Source organism: Sylvia atricapilla, chromosome 6, assembly GCF_009819655.1.
Source record: "Sylvia atricapilla isolate bSylAtr1 chromosome 6, bSylAtr1.pri, whole genome shotgun sequence".
In the NCBI taxonomy this organism is placed as follows: Eukaryota; Metazoa; Chordata; class Aves; order Passeriformes; family Sylviidae; genus Sylvia; species Sylvia atricapilla.
Genome location: NC_089145.1, coordinates 50,634,339 through 50,647,911, shown reverse-complemented (window position 1 = coordinate 50,647,911; position 13,573 = coordinate 50,634,339). Strand labels below are relative to the sequence as shown.

The following is a 13,573-nucleotide window of genomic DNA, read 5'->3' as shown; positions in this document are numbered from 1 at the left end:
GACAGACTAGGATAAAAGTATCATTTCAGTCAAAACATATCACTACTCTTCAAATCAATTACAGAATAATTGCTCAGACGTATAAATTTTCATACTATTCCACTCCATCTCCAGTTGTGAGAGCGAAACTTTGTACTATCATAGTTAACAGAACAAAACTGTGGACCTTTAACAGAAAAGTTAACTTTTGCTAGAAGGGTTTAACATCTCATTATATATTAATTTAGTAGCATCTTTTAAAAAGAGCAGCACAGCTTCTCTCATATTTGTTACTTCTTTTGAATGACTTCAAGAATGGCTTGTTCTAAATCAAAGAAAAACTTGGAGGTTGGTAATTCGATTAATTGGAGGATAGTTCCGTTTTTTTACCTAAAAGTGATTTTAAGGTTAAAATCATTTGCAGCCAAGTTATTATTTTAGCCAGACTTTACTCTTTTTACTAATAGTGATGTAATAAACCCTTTTTAGTTATTAGTAGTTCAGGTTGAGAGAAAAGCTTTGTGTGAACTTTGTCTGGATTACAGAAAAATGGCTTTTTAAATCTTCAAAAGAAGTAAAAAGAGGCAGATATTGATTGTAACTAGGAAACTTATTTCTGTACCTACTCCAGATAGTGTGACAAAGGACTTAAACATCTCTATGTGTGCTTTCCCAGTGGAAGAATAGCCACAGGAGTATTCGCTTCTGCATAATTAATATTTGAAAACCATAATACATGTGAAATGTGTTGCATTTTCTGAATATAGTTCTCTCTTTGCCACAAGGTTATCTTGCTAATTGTCTAAAATTATTTTGATCAGAGGAGTATATATTATAAATTATACTCTGGTAGGTTAATCCACTTGTGCTTTTGCAACTTTGAAGTTACGATGACTTTTGGAAAACTGAATGCTCTAGAAAATTAATATTTATCAGGGAGGAAAGAAATGTTTCTTACATTATAGGGCAGGAAAATTGTTCATTTTATCCCAAATGTTAAAGTGCATGTCTCCAGCTAATTTGTTGAAAGATTCAGTTTGCATATAGTCATAGAATGTCAGTGAAATAGCCCTTTGAATTTGTTCTCCCTTTTGAGTTACAACTTAGAATTTCCCAGTGATAATAACTTTGGTGGAAAATGAGGAGGAAATATAAGCTAAGTTCTCCAGAAAATCAGAATTTAAAATGGGGAAAAAAAGAAAAGCGCTTTGTGTTTAAATTTATAATTATCTTTCTGTTAAGGATGAAGAGATGCTTTTGACAGGAGGCTTGAAATCTCTCCTTCCCCATGTACTAAGAAGAATAATTCGATGCAACAGACTCAGTATTAGTAATACTTCAGGAATGGCAGAAGGTAAGTAAACCTAACAGCTCTCTGTGCAAAGTGATTCCAGTTTAGATTCATAACTATGTGGGGTTTTGTTTCTAAATGATTGAAGAAATATCAAAAGCACCAAACAAAACCAGAAGAAAATGTTTTATTCTTGAGTGTTTTTGAAATCACATTGTAAGCACCTGACTCTATATTTTAAATCGTAAAGATACATCAGAGAAAATACACCATCCTACCTGAGTAATGTGCATGGACTTTGTTTTCAGTGTTTGCAGTGCATCCCTCAGCTTCTAATTGTTGTTGAGAAATGATGGATGCAGAAAATATTTGAAAAATCTTTAACCAAATCTGGGGGTTTTTGCATGATATTACCACATTTGTAAGATGATCTGCTATGTTCTTCACAGGGACCTTGCTTTACTAAGCACATCAGATATGCTTTGGGGAACAATTAGAGACATATAGTTACAGGTGTGGTTTTCTGCTTCATTTGTTGTAGAAGGTGAAGATTACTGGGTCAGCAAGACTGGGAATTATAAGGGGGAGGGAAAATTAGTTATATACTCAGATAACTGAATACATTCTGGAAGACTGAATTAATTCTTGCCTCTCCTAGCTGGAATTTTACAGAAGCAGAGAAGTCTATCATTGTTCTGATCAACTTTTAAAAATAATCTAAACAAAAATACCATGGCAAATAGCTGATCAACAAAGCTGTGTGTACAATAGTGGCACTACTATAAAAAAGTGTTAAAGGTCATTTTATAGAACTGTAGTGAGTCTTGAAATTGTGTTTTCCTTTTCTATCAGTTCCTAAGTTGAAAAATACAAATGGAACACATTTTATAATGTTAATAATTTGCAGTTTGCCACAGCTGATTTTTTAAGTTAATTTGTTGCTGCAGTAGTTTTAAATGCATTAGTTCTACCATTTTTAGAAGTATTGTTGACATACAAAACAGGTTCATTAACAGTTTCATTATACAAAAAGAACCATTGTAACAAGTTGTCCTATGTTGTTGTTATCCAATTCCTTCTTACTGTCCTCACTGTCATTCACCAGAGAAATTAAAACCTCTTTTTAAACTTCTCTGAACTGGGATATGAGTGTGTTGAAATAATGCCTGGGTTGGTCAGCACATCCAACTCCACTGTCATTACCTGTGAATACATTCGTAATGATGGCTCCATAATGCAAATGAATCCATCAGGAGATGTGGGTTTCATGTATACAGAAAGTAAGGATAGCTATCAGGAGGAGCAATAAGTTCTCAAAGTGTTATAATGAAGCTTCGTGAGTTTATCAAGTATTTGCCTGAAGATTCAGCCTGTTGTCTGTAACTAGTGTGTGAAATTCAGTGCTGTCAGTTGAATGCCCAGATTGAATTCTTAAATTTTAAGAATTCACTAATATAACCAGCAGAGCAGAAAGTGCCTGTGGATTTCTCATGGATGGGAACAAAACTGAGGGGTAACCGAATTTAGTGTTTTATTCAGCAGTAGATGCAGTATGTTTATTTAGCAAAAATACTTTTCTGTGTTTAGCAAGAATCTCTTTCTGTATTTAGCAACTTTTGCTAGTAATAAAATGAATTTTTGTGCTGACTACTCCCAAGAGAGCAGTTTGTGGACAAATTAAGTATGCAAATATATGCTTACCTCAGCCTTCCTTTGCATTTTTCCATCAGGAATAGAATTCTCTTTGGATTTCTATGTTAGCTTTGGTCAAGAGTATGATTTGGCTCATTTTCTACAGCCTTTGAAGGCAGCTCATTGATTTCAACTAAATTATTGCCTCTTTGATGACAGACTGCTGCAATATTTAAGAAAGCAAGTGCTTCTGTGCAGCCTCCTACTCACCTGCCTGATATCAGACAGTAATAACTCTTCAAGAGAGTATCAGCACAGAATTTAGGGATTGTTAATTGCTGGGTTTATACACCCCAGACCAGTTGTACTCCAAATTTCCCCCCATTATTTCAACAGTTGATATTTCCATGCAGGAAAGTTTAAATGGCATTGGTATTAACTACTGCTGTTAAGAAAATAAATTTTTGCTGAATAAATTAATGAGACCTTTCTTCAGTGGTACTCATCGCAAAAATGTTAATGTTTTTAGAAGCTATTTCATAGTAGTAGTCAACAACCTTTTAAATCAATGCTGTTTCCAAGTGAAGAAAGTGTAGCAGTTCTGTTTATTTTAGAGTATTTTTTTAGTTAGGAATTGAATTAGAACTTTAATTAGAAATTACTGAGATTCAGTGGACAGTCAAGAGTTTGTTCCTGAGCTGTAATCATATCTGTTTAATTGCAGTCCACATTAAAATTCTCTAGCCAAGAAATTTTAAAGAATGTGCTACGAACATCAAGATACCAGGAGTTTACTCTTGGATTAATTTATATCTTGGTATGGTGAAAAATAATTGTGAAATTGTGGTCTGTGATAGCCTTTCTTTAGCCCTGAGTTAACATTCACAGATAAAGCATTTTCCTACAGAAGACTAATGTCCCCAGCTAGACAAGAAATTATGTTTATGTATAAATTAGTAGAAAAGGTGTCTTCATATTCTTCTACTACCCATGTCTGCCAACTGACTTTGCTGTAACTGACTTCACATATAGAGTAGGCCTAGCTGTGACCTTTAAAACATTTCAAGAAGTTTGATCTAATTACAGAGTTCTGAATCAAAAATTTCCTTCAGGTAATTTTTATAAACCACCTAAAGAAATTCATGCAGAAAAGTTATTTTTTCACAAACAAAAAGCTGAATTAGTAACCAGCCATTCCTACCTTCAATTTAAGGCTATAAACAGGCCAATGTTGTGATTTTGCACAAGTCCCTGGCTGATGACTTTGAGAAGTTCTGCCATGCAAACAATGGACCCCTGCCACTGCTGTACAGGAGTCAACCAGGTGACTGGAAATGTCCTTCCCTGAGTAGTGATTCTGATATCAGGTAACTACAGACCAACTCTGCAGGCCAATATTATGAAGTGAATGCTGGTGGTGATAAGGAGGATTTGGGGAAACAGCTTGGTTACACTGTTGAATGTTTTGAACAACATTCTTTTCTTGGAGTCATATCTTTGAGTGAAAACGATGTATATAACTGCCTGATTGTCTTGATCTTGAGCCACATGTTATGATAATTGTCAGTATTACAAGTATTTCTCTAATCCAAAGGTGAATTTTTGTGTAATTTTAAAATATTTTGCAGTCTGAGCCTGCAGAATTCAATAATAGGGTTTTATATTTCTCTTATTTACTAAAAACATGGCCATGGTGTCTCCATACTTGTAGAATCTCTGAAATTTGGAAGATGTACTCCTGTGGTAAACACTAAAAACAAGGTTTAAACCAGCTTTCTAATTTTTGAAAGCCTGAGACAAGATACACATAAGACACCTTTACCTATAAAACCTAAAAAATCTCAAACCAACATTCTGTCTGCCAGCTTGGTTTTGTGCAGAATAAGATGTTCCGGGGGTTTTGCCTGTGTTTGTTTCATTATTAGTCAGAAAGAACAAATGGATAAAGCAGGCTGTATCTTGTGGTTTCACACTGGGTTTATGTCAATTCAACCAATTCACCTTGTTTTCAAAAAATGCGACAAAGCTGTGATAACTTCTTATTTCACTAGAACTGACTGCCTACAGTACAGAAAATATGAGCATGGAGCTTGTACTGGATCACTGAAAAGCCTTAAGGAGTATTCTGAACAACTCAAGGACATGGTGACTTTTTATTTAGGCTGCAGCTTCTCTTTTGAAAAAGCAGTCCAAAAAGCTGGCATTCCTATCAGAAATGTTGAGCAAAAATGTAATGTAAGCATGTACAAGGTAAGTACACACACACACACATTATCTTTGTTGTAACTTTGCCCATGAGTTTTGCCCATATTCTCCTTAGGTGCATATACCTATTGTTTAAAGCAGAACTTTTTTCTCTACGTGCACAGTAACTTATGTGCTAGTGCTGAGCACGTGAAGATAGAGGGTAAAATATTCCCAGTCTCAGTTCAGCGTAAAGCCAATCTCCATTTTTATTCATTTTTCATGACAAAACTTCCCCTGTTTCCTGTGGCAGCCATTTCATTTGGATTCTGTTCTGGTTTGCCTTCTCTGTTTCTCCCAATGATCCATGCACTGTTCTGACCATGTCTTTACACGTGACCTGCTCATACCAGCTGCTGCTTACAGTTGGAATATTAATTTTATAAACCATGACAATAGCAGTTTCTTCTGTGTCACAGCCAAATTCTGGATTTTTTTCTGTGACAGTAGAGCCTTTAAAGTGCACATTTACTACAAACCCAGGCTCTGGGCCAGAAGATGTTCCCAAAGACTTGAGGTGTCTACCATAGCCCTGAAAATTATGACTGTGCTCAAAAAGTTTGTGGTGTACATTTTAATGGTAAGAAGTCTTAGAATAATTCTGGCTCCAGTAAATAAACCCCTTAATACCATATGTATACATACTGTATGTATGTATAATTGAAGTATGCATCTGCATGCCTTTTTCATTTAGTTCGGATGCTGTGCTACTGGAAAAAGGTTACTGTTGTTTTCAGTGAGATTGTTACACAATCTATCCTATGCTCCTGTTCAAAAAGGAGGTGCAAACACATCGCATATGGGAGTCCTTCTATGAAGCTTAAAAAAATACAACTATGTAGCTGCTTCTAGCATTTCAAAATTAGGAAAATTTTATAGTGTATAGCACATTAATGCTGTGAAAAACTGCACAGTGTGTTTCTTCAGTGACAGGTGTGATTATTATTGTCATTATAAAGGCTTTAAATGAACATTTTCTAGACAGCTCTAGCTCTCTGGATGTCTTGTTTATGTTCAACTGCAACTCAGATATCTGACATTTTTTCCTAAAAAGCTGACCTTTATTTCTGAATAGAAAAGGTTGGTGAGGATGATGAATTCCATAAAGCCTTTGTAGAGGCATGAAAGATTTGTATGTATGGAACTGTCACACAGCTTCTGTACAAGTGGCTACTGCCATCAGCAGCTGCTGACCCTGACGTGTTACAGGGCACTGCATTCAAGTACAGAGGGTAGATTCAGTCTAAGTAGATTTGTAGCTGTGCCATAGTTTTCTATTAGCTTTTTCACCTCCTGTAGAGGGAACACATCATTGTTTTCTGACAATAGTCAACATACACTGCACTCATCTTGCTGTGTGCACCAAAACAAGGAATGCATTAAGTTGAAAATTTTAGTGATCTATATGATGGCACTAAATGGTGGAATCTTCAAGGGATAAAATACAGGATGCTAAGAATTGTTTTCAAAAGGATCTAAAATTAATGTTAGAATGCAGCCTTTCTAAACTCAAGTACAGCACAAAGATTTAGATTTATTTATTCTAACATTTGAGAAGTATTATTCAGTATTCCTGCTAACACTGTATTCTTTTGAACTGCCAGACATCTGTGCCTTGCTACAGCATTTCTATGTTTCACTGCAACTTAGTAGTCACAATGAGACCAATTCCTGAAAGCAAGTTGGGGGCAGCTGTGCTAGCAACGTCTGAATTAAAAGAAGCCCATGGAGCACCAATTCACATAGGTGACCCTGGTCAGTGCTTTTCATTTCTCATTCTGCATGCAACTGAGTATAAAAGTGAAGGGGGAAAGCATGGGAAGTGGTAGGACTGAAATCCCTGCACCACTAAATCTGTTTGAATCCTTCCTAATGGACAGAAACCTGAATATAAAAGGAAAAAGGAATAAAGAAAAAAAAAAGAAAATAAGAAGGTTTTAAGCGAGCTGAACACACATATTTCATAGATAAAAGATAGTTGTTGGACATAGATAAGTTATCTGGCAGGGGTGGTTTTGGTAAAAAAGTGTAATCACATTTTTCTGAAATGTGTGCAGTTTCATTTATATGTGAATAATTTCTTGCTGTCAGAGATTCCGGTGACAGGATAGCAGTGACTGACAGCATGGAAAGAAGTATGTGTGGATGCATTTTGTGTCTTAGCGGCTGAATGTGAAAGTAAATTCTGCATTATTTTTAAAAATACTGAAATAGCGTACAATGAGCACAACACGACAAAATGAATAGAAATATGACAAGATTTTTTTAAATCTAGTTTGAAAAAAAAAAAAAAGACATGAGGCTGTTTGTAAAGAAGAAAATCAAACAAACACCTGTAATATGAAGATAAGTTGCAGTAATTTCCTCCCTGCAGTCAGAAGTTTGGTAATCATGGGCTACATACACAGAAGGATCACATTGCAGGGCATAGAAGGAGATGTCATTGGTTAACACGACACTCCAGTAATATACTTGAGTAACATATCTGAGTACTTAAGCCTGACAAACTAGTAATAAATCATTACAAAAGACAAACAAAATCATTACAAATTAAAATTATCATATATAGAGATTATATAAATTAATTTCAGAAAAGAGATTGGTATATTAAAGCATCTGAAGAATTTAAAAACAAGGGAAGATAGCAAGTGCTTAGAATGACCTAGATTATTACAAGTAGGTGTTAGAATAAAGCAAAAGACAATTTAGTGAAAGGCAGCGAAGAGTGAGATGTATTTATCTAAGACAGAGAGGAAAAGAGAGATTGATCATTTCTCTAGCTAAAGAATGTAGGAAGTTAACACAGTAGCAAATGTGTTCTAGAAAGAACTCATTTTGCATTGCAATCATTCATTCCTGTTTGCCACTGCTACGAATAGAATTCTTCTGTTCATCCAGAAGATTTATATTATCTTGGAAACTCAGCAGAAATGTCTAACTTGAATTTTGTTGCAGGAATAAGGTAAATACATTTTTACTGGTGTTAGTGAGTACAAAAAAAGAGAAATCAAGTCAGCTCAGGCTGTGAGGATATTCACTCAAAGGCAAACTAAATGTTCCACTTTAGAGGGACTTGACACTCTGGAACTCTTAACTCACTGTCATTGAATGGTGTTTGGGGTTCACCCCCCCAGCTTTGCAAGTATTACTGCTTAATTAGAATCACTCTTGATTTCATTTTTAATTAATTCCAGGTCTGCTGGGAATACAAGATCTTTCTAAACCAGACTATGGAGATCCAGTTCACCTTCACCCTGGTGATATTCCAGTGTTTTGGGCCTGTGGAGTAACAGGAGTAGAAGCAATTATCAACTGCAGTATGTGCTGCTTAGAGACTCCTTTTTAATTATCCCTCAATCTCTTTTCTCTCTCTGTTTTAGTTATTTTAAAAAGGAAACTGAATTGGCTGATTAGCAGACTTGATTTTAGGGTAAGGTAAAAACCACCCCAAACAACAAAAAGCCTTTGGCAGGAGAGTTTTTGTTGTGAAATACAGGTCTACTTAAAGGACAATTCTTAGTGAAATTTCACCACTTTTGTATTTTAAACATTTAAATCCACAGCTCTGATAACATCAAAACATCTTTTTAAGCATTATAGGAAACAAGAAGTTTAAAGGCAATAATTTTTAAGCTTCTTCCTTTTAAAATATTATTTTGTACTACATTGAAGTAGAGCAATAGTAAAGGAAACAGAAAAAATAAAAAAGAAGAAGGGGAAATAAAGAGAAGTCAGAAAGCTTTCCAAAATGTTGTCAAGAGCTAGCAAATTGATTGACATGGAAAAGGGTTCTTAAGCGTCTCATGAAGAATGTTGAGCTTTTAGTTTTCTCCAAAATTAAGTAAATGTGACACATAATGAAACTTTTTCTTCTGCACAGTGTTTCTGCACTGTGTGCAATCATTTATGTAGGCATGAACACAAAGGGCAAGAAAATGCAACAAAATGCAACAAAACCATAGTAACAGTATTATGTACCTCTCTAAGTCACTAGTGTAGAATGAAATATTGTATTTTCATTCTTACTGAAAAGGAAGCTTAATAATCACAGACAATATATTTGGGAGAACCCTAGGAGGTCATCTGCTTTGTCCTTCTCTCCTTGCAGGATCCTAGTGGTTTCTTATAGATGATTACCTGAACTTCTCTCAATATCTGCTCTGACATGTTCAGCTCTAATAGGAGTCTTCTTTCTCTTTCTCACATACAATCTCTTTTCCCTAGTCCTAAATCCATGCTGAAATTCCTTCTCTTTCCTGGATTCTTCAGCAAACCTATTCATCTTTGTCTTTTCCCTCTTGTAGGGAAAAGAGAAAAAATTTGCCAATGTCTCTCCAATCTGTTGCACAAGTGGCTGTCTCTCCTGCCCTTGCCTGGAACAGACTTTCATTTTTGTTTATTTCTCCATTTTCTATATTAAAACCAGTTGTCATTAGTGCATTCCAGGAAATATTTGGGGAGTTTTTTTATTTTGCTGTGCTACTTTTTGATCTAGGAAGTTCAAAATCTGCCATACCACCAATACCCATACTTCAGATGAATCTGCTAGCTTGTCACAAAAAGCTATCTGCTCACAATAAACCTCAACAGCCATGTTCCCCTGGTGCTTTAAACTGCTAGTCATAGAGTCCCAGCAGATGTAGCTCAAACCAACTATGTATGTACTTAGTAAAGAAATATCTTTTCCATTTTCACCCTCCTAACAAAGAAAGTCTTGCTTGTTTAAGTATACCAGTTATTTACCTAACAATGTACCAATTTTGCCAAATTGAGTATTACATAGATTTGGACTTCTGGAGTCAGTACAAAGACAGGAAATATTTTCAGCTTAGGGAGCTACTGTGCTGTCAGGTCTAAAGAAGCTTATTTTTCTCCAGGGTTTTAGAGGCTACTCATAATTCTTTTGCTAACTCTTACTGGTCCCCTTTTGTCATTACTCCTGGCCAGTTTAAATTGTCATGGTTCAACTCCAGCCAGCAGTATCAGGGGAGAAAATTGGAAGGGTAAAAATTCTCATGAGTTGAGATGAAGACAGTTTCACAGGGAAAGCAAAAGCCATGAATGCAAACAGGGTAAAAGAGATAATTAATTCACTGCTTCCCAGGGCAGACAGGTGTTCAGCCATCTCCAGGAGAACAGAGCTCCATCACAGATAATGTTACTTGGAAAGACATACACCATTACAACAGACCTTTTGGGAGGGTACCAGAGTTCCATTCTTAGCTTGCCTCAAGTTTAGACCAAAGAGGACATTGTGGAAAAAACTGATCTCAACTACCCACATGAGCTTTTTAAAAGTGAAAATATTTTCAGATGTACATGTATACATTTCTTTCTGAAAGTGTGTTAATTGCTCCAATGTAACTTAAAATATCACTTGTTTTTATAAGTGTCATCAGGCAGGGACTGTGTTGTTATATTAAGTAGCTTTCTGAAATGTTATCATCCCTGTAACTTGTTGCATTGCAATAATAACATTTAACTGAAGTTTTTTTCGTTCATTTTAGGAGCTCCATTGGCTTTTACTCATTCTCCTGGCTGCATGTTCATTACTGACCTAAAGAATGACAATGTCAGATCCTTAGGAGGAGTCCCACAGGTTCACTGCATCTCTCAAGATCCTCTGCATTTCAGTATTGTGTCGGCAGAAGCAGCCCAAAAGATAAAAACTCTAGAGACTCTAATTGGAATAGATCCAGGTATAAACAAAAATTGTATCCCTTTCATTGATTCATTATGGGGTAGATACCACCTATCTGACTTTTTAGATATTTTAAATTCAAGAACACAGTAAGGATCTAAAGGTGATTTTAAGAATTCTTTGTGGAATACAGTCAGTTTATATAACTGGGTCCTATGTTTTCTGTTACTGTAGTTAATATCAGAGTATGGCCAAAATCATTCATTGTGGGTAATGGAACAGCTAATCTTGATGACTGTATGCTCCCAAAGTACACAGAAGCAGACTGGAGAGTCAATAAGGAATAAGAACTGCTACTAAGTAAAACTGAAATTGGTATGTGAAGTACAGGGCACCTCCGCTTGCTGGTAACAGCTACATGAGTATTCACTATGGAGTAAATAGCACATTTCTTTACATATATCCATGATACTGTGGTCATACCAGAAAACTCCAGTAGTTGCATGTGTTTTTCAAACACCACTCTCTGACCAGTGGAATTATACTAATTTCTGCTGACATATCCATTGCTGAGGGTTGTATGATGGACCAAAGTGACCAGGTCACCACAGAAGGTTGAGCAGTGGGGCTGCCTCTGTGTGCAAGGAAGAGGGAAGTAAAGGCAAACTGAATAGTGCAGCCATTCCTAAAATACACACTGAGTTGGTCCCCTCTGGCTGCTGTAACGTCAATGAGCTCAGTGTGCCATAAATTTTCTGAAATCCTCTGTAGGCAGCAGTGGAAAACAGCTTACACCCAGGACTCCCAGGCTCTGGGTTTGGGCTGTGTGCATACATTTGGGTCTGTGTATTTTTACTCACAAGGCCTCTCCTTTCCCACTCTCTGGAGCTGGCTTGGCGTGATGCCATGCTCTGCAGAAATACAGGACCTAACTTAGAAGTTAGCTCATTTTGTTGCTAGAGGAGAGTACAGTACTTTGCCTCAGTTAATGTATCCCCCTTCTCGGAGACTTTTATTCTGCTTATGCTTTAAGTTTTCTGAACTTCTTTCTCTGTCCATTATTTGTGTATTGCCTGTATGTTATTTAGGGGAACAGAGGGAGAAATGCCAAAGGGGAAATTGAGGACAAAAAGAGGAAAATGTGGGGGTGAGGTGAATGAGAAGGATGAAGATATGAGGAGACTAGAAAACAGCAGTGAAGACTTACTTCTATAAGTCCATCATGCTGGTACCCATGGTTTTCTTGAGAGCTAGCAAATCAAAAGAACTGACCTGTGAACTTTTTTCCATGTGACAGGGAAGGAACATAGTATAGGAAGAGTTTGAACAATGAGAGCCATACACAGTTAATAGTGTTGCCTATTTAGGGACTCACCCATGAGAAGAGACTTCTATTAATATTAATCTATTTCTTAAGGTCTGATAACATGGTTCTCTGCTACATTAAGTGTTACAAGACCTTCTAGTAGTCACCTGGATACCACTGTATTGAGTTTATTAAGTCTCCAGGTAACTTAAAATATCTCTGAAACCTCACTTGTGAGGTTGATAATTTCATTAAGTGAAATTTATTTGAGAGTTAGCTCTTCTCGAAGGGGGTGTATTGCTAGAGGACACAAAAGAACTACACTCACCTGTCAAGTTGAGAAGTGAGGAGAGAAAGAGGAACTTTATTTTTGGGTTCAGGGTTTAAATAGGGTTTGGACTTTGACCAGCAATTGGGCAACAAGGTTAACACCCCTTTCACCCCACTGGTCAAGCCAGGAGTCTATCACAGAGAGGAATGTAAAACAATCTACTTTGTTTATGTTACAAGTGCGAGAACTCCAATACAAGAATGTAAAAACATCAGAAAGCTGAAAAATCAGGGCGACAGGGATGGAGTTAAATAGAGACAAAGGACCAGCTTACACATCTGAAGTCTGCATCAGAATTTCTGTAAGGTCTGGGATGCTTGAGTTGCAATCTAGATTCAGTAGCTAAACATGGTTTAGCAGGACTGTCAAAGGAAAACAGAGGGCCAAAGGAAATGAAACAATATGCACTAAGCTCTCAGAAAAAAAAAAATTACACTTATACCTAGAAATACTAGGTATAATAGTTTTCAAAAGCTGACATTCTTAACCTGGAAGCTCAGCCCATTATCTTCATTTCTCATATCTTACATCTTATTAGGTTTCCTGAGGAAATTACCCTAATTCCTGCCTTGGCCAGAGGTGTTTCTCTGTCTTTTTTTTTTTTTTTTAACCCATTTTATGTCACTAAAGTATGTACTTCCACCCAGAGGGAAACTTCAAAGGGAGAATGCGAGATTGAAGTGTACTGCTCTCTTTAAATCCCCCCGTGTAGGAGAGCGGGGCATAAGGCACCTGCAGCGGCAGGGCGAGCTGCTGCGGGCCTGCCTGGCCATGTCCCACGCGGGCTCCGTGCTCATCACCACGGGATTCCCCACCCACTTCAGCCACCAGCCGCCCGAGGAGAACGACGGGCCCCCGGGAGCCCTGGCCATCGCTGCCGTGCTGCAGGCCTTGGAGAAACAGGTTGCCATAGTTACAGATCACCGAGCCATGGACCTGAATAGAAAGATTATTGAAGAAGCTGTTCGACTAGGTAAGAGACATGAGGGTTTCAGTTTTTGTCTTGCTAATTTGAGCCAAGGTTTGTTTCAGTTTTAATCTGTCACTAAGTAGAGGACTATTTTTTTTTTTTCCCAGAGAATGAATCAGAATTCATCCTCTAAGCTCTGCTCATCATCGCTATGATGACATTTTGTTAACCTAGCTGGC

At 36.9% G+C, this 13,573-nt stretch overlaps 1 protein-coding gene across 2 annotated transcripts in view; it reads left to right on the top strand.

Annotated features, from left to right (window-relative positions):
* Positions 1–13,573, top strand: part of DGLUCY (D-glutamate cyclase) — a 48,409-nt gene that overhangs the window by 21,270 nt on the left and 13,566 nt on the right. The window contains exons 1-8 of one of the 2 annotated variants that reach the window (XM_066321918.1): positions 283–327; positions 1,222–1,333; positions 4,116–4,269; positions 4,954–5,152; positions 6,751–6,901; positions 8,341–8,463; positions 10,654–10,845; positions 13,137–13,397. In XM_066321918.1, the coding sequence (XP_066178015.1) occupies positions 283–327; positions 1,222–1,333; positions 4,116–4,269; positions 4,954–5,152; positions 6,751–6,901; positions 8,341–8,463; positions 10,654–10,845; positions 13,137–13,397 (1,237 nt within the window). Of the gene's footprint in view, positions 1–282; positions 328–1,221; positions 1,334–4,115; positions 4,270–4,953; positions 5,153–6,750; positions 6,902–8,340; positions 8,464–10,653; positions 10,846–13,136; positions 13,398–13,573 lie in introns of those variants that run through there. The other variant, XM_066321916.1, reaches the window with a different exon arrangement.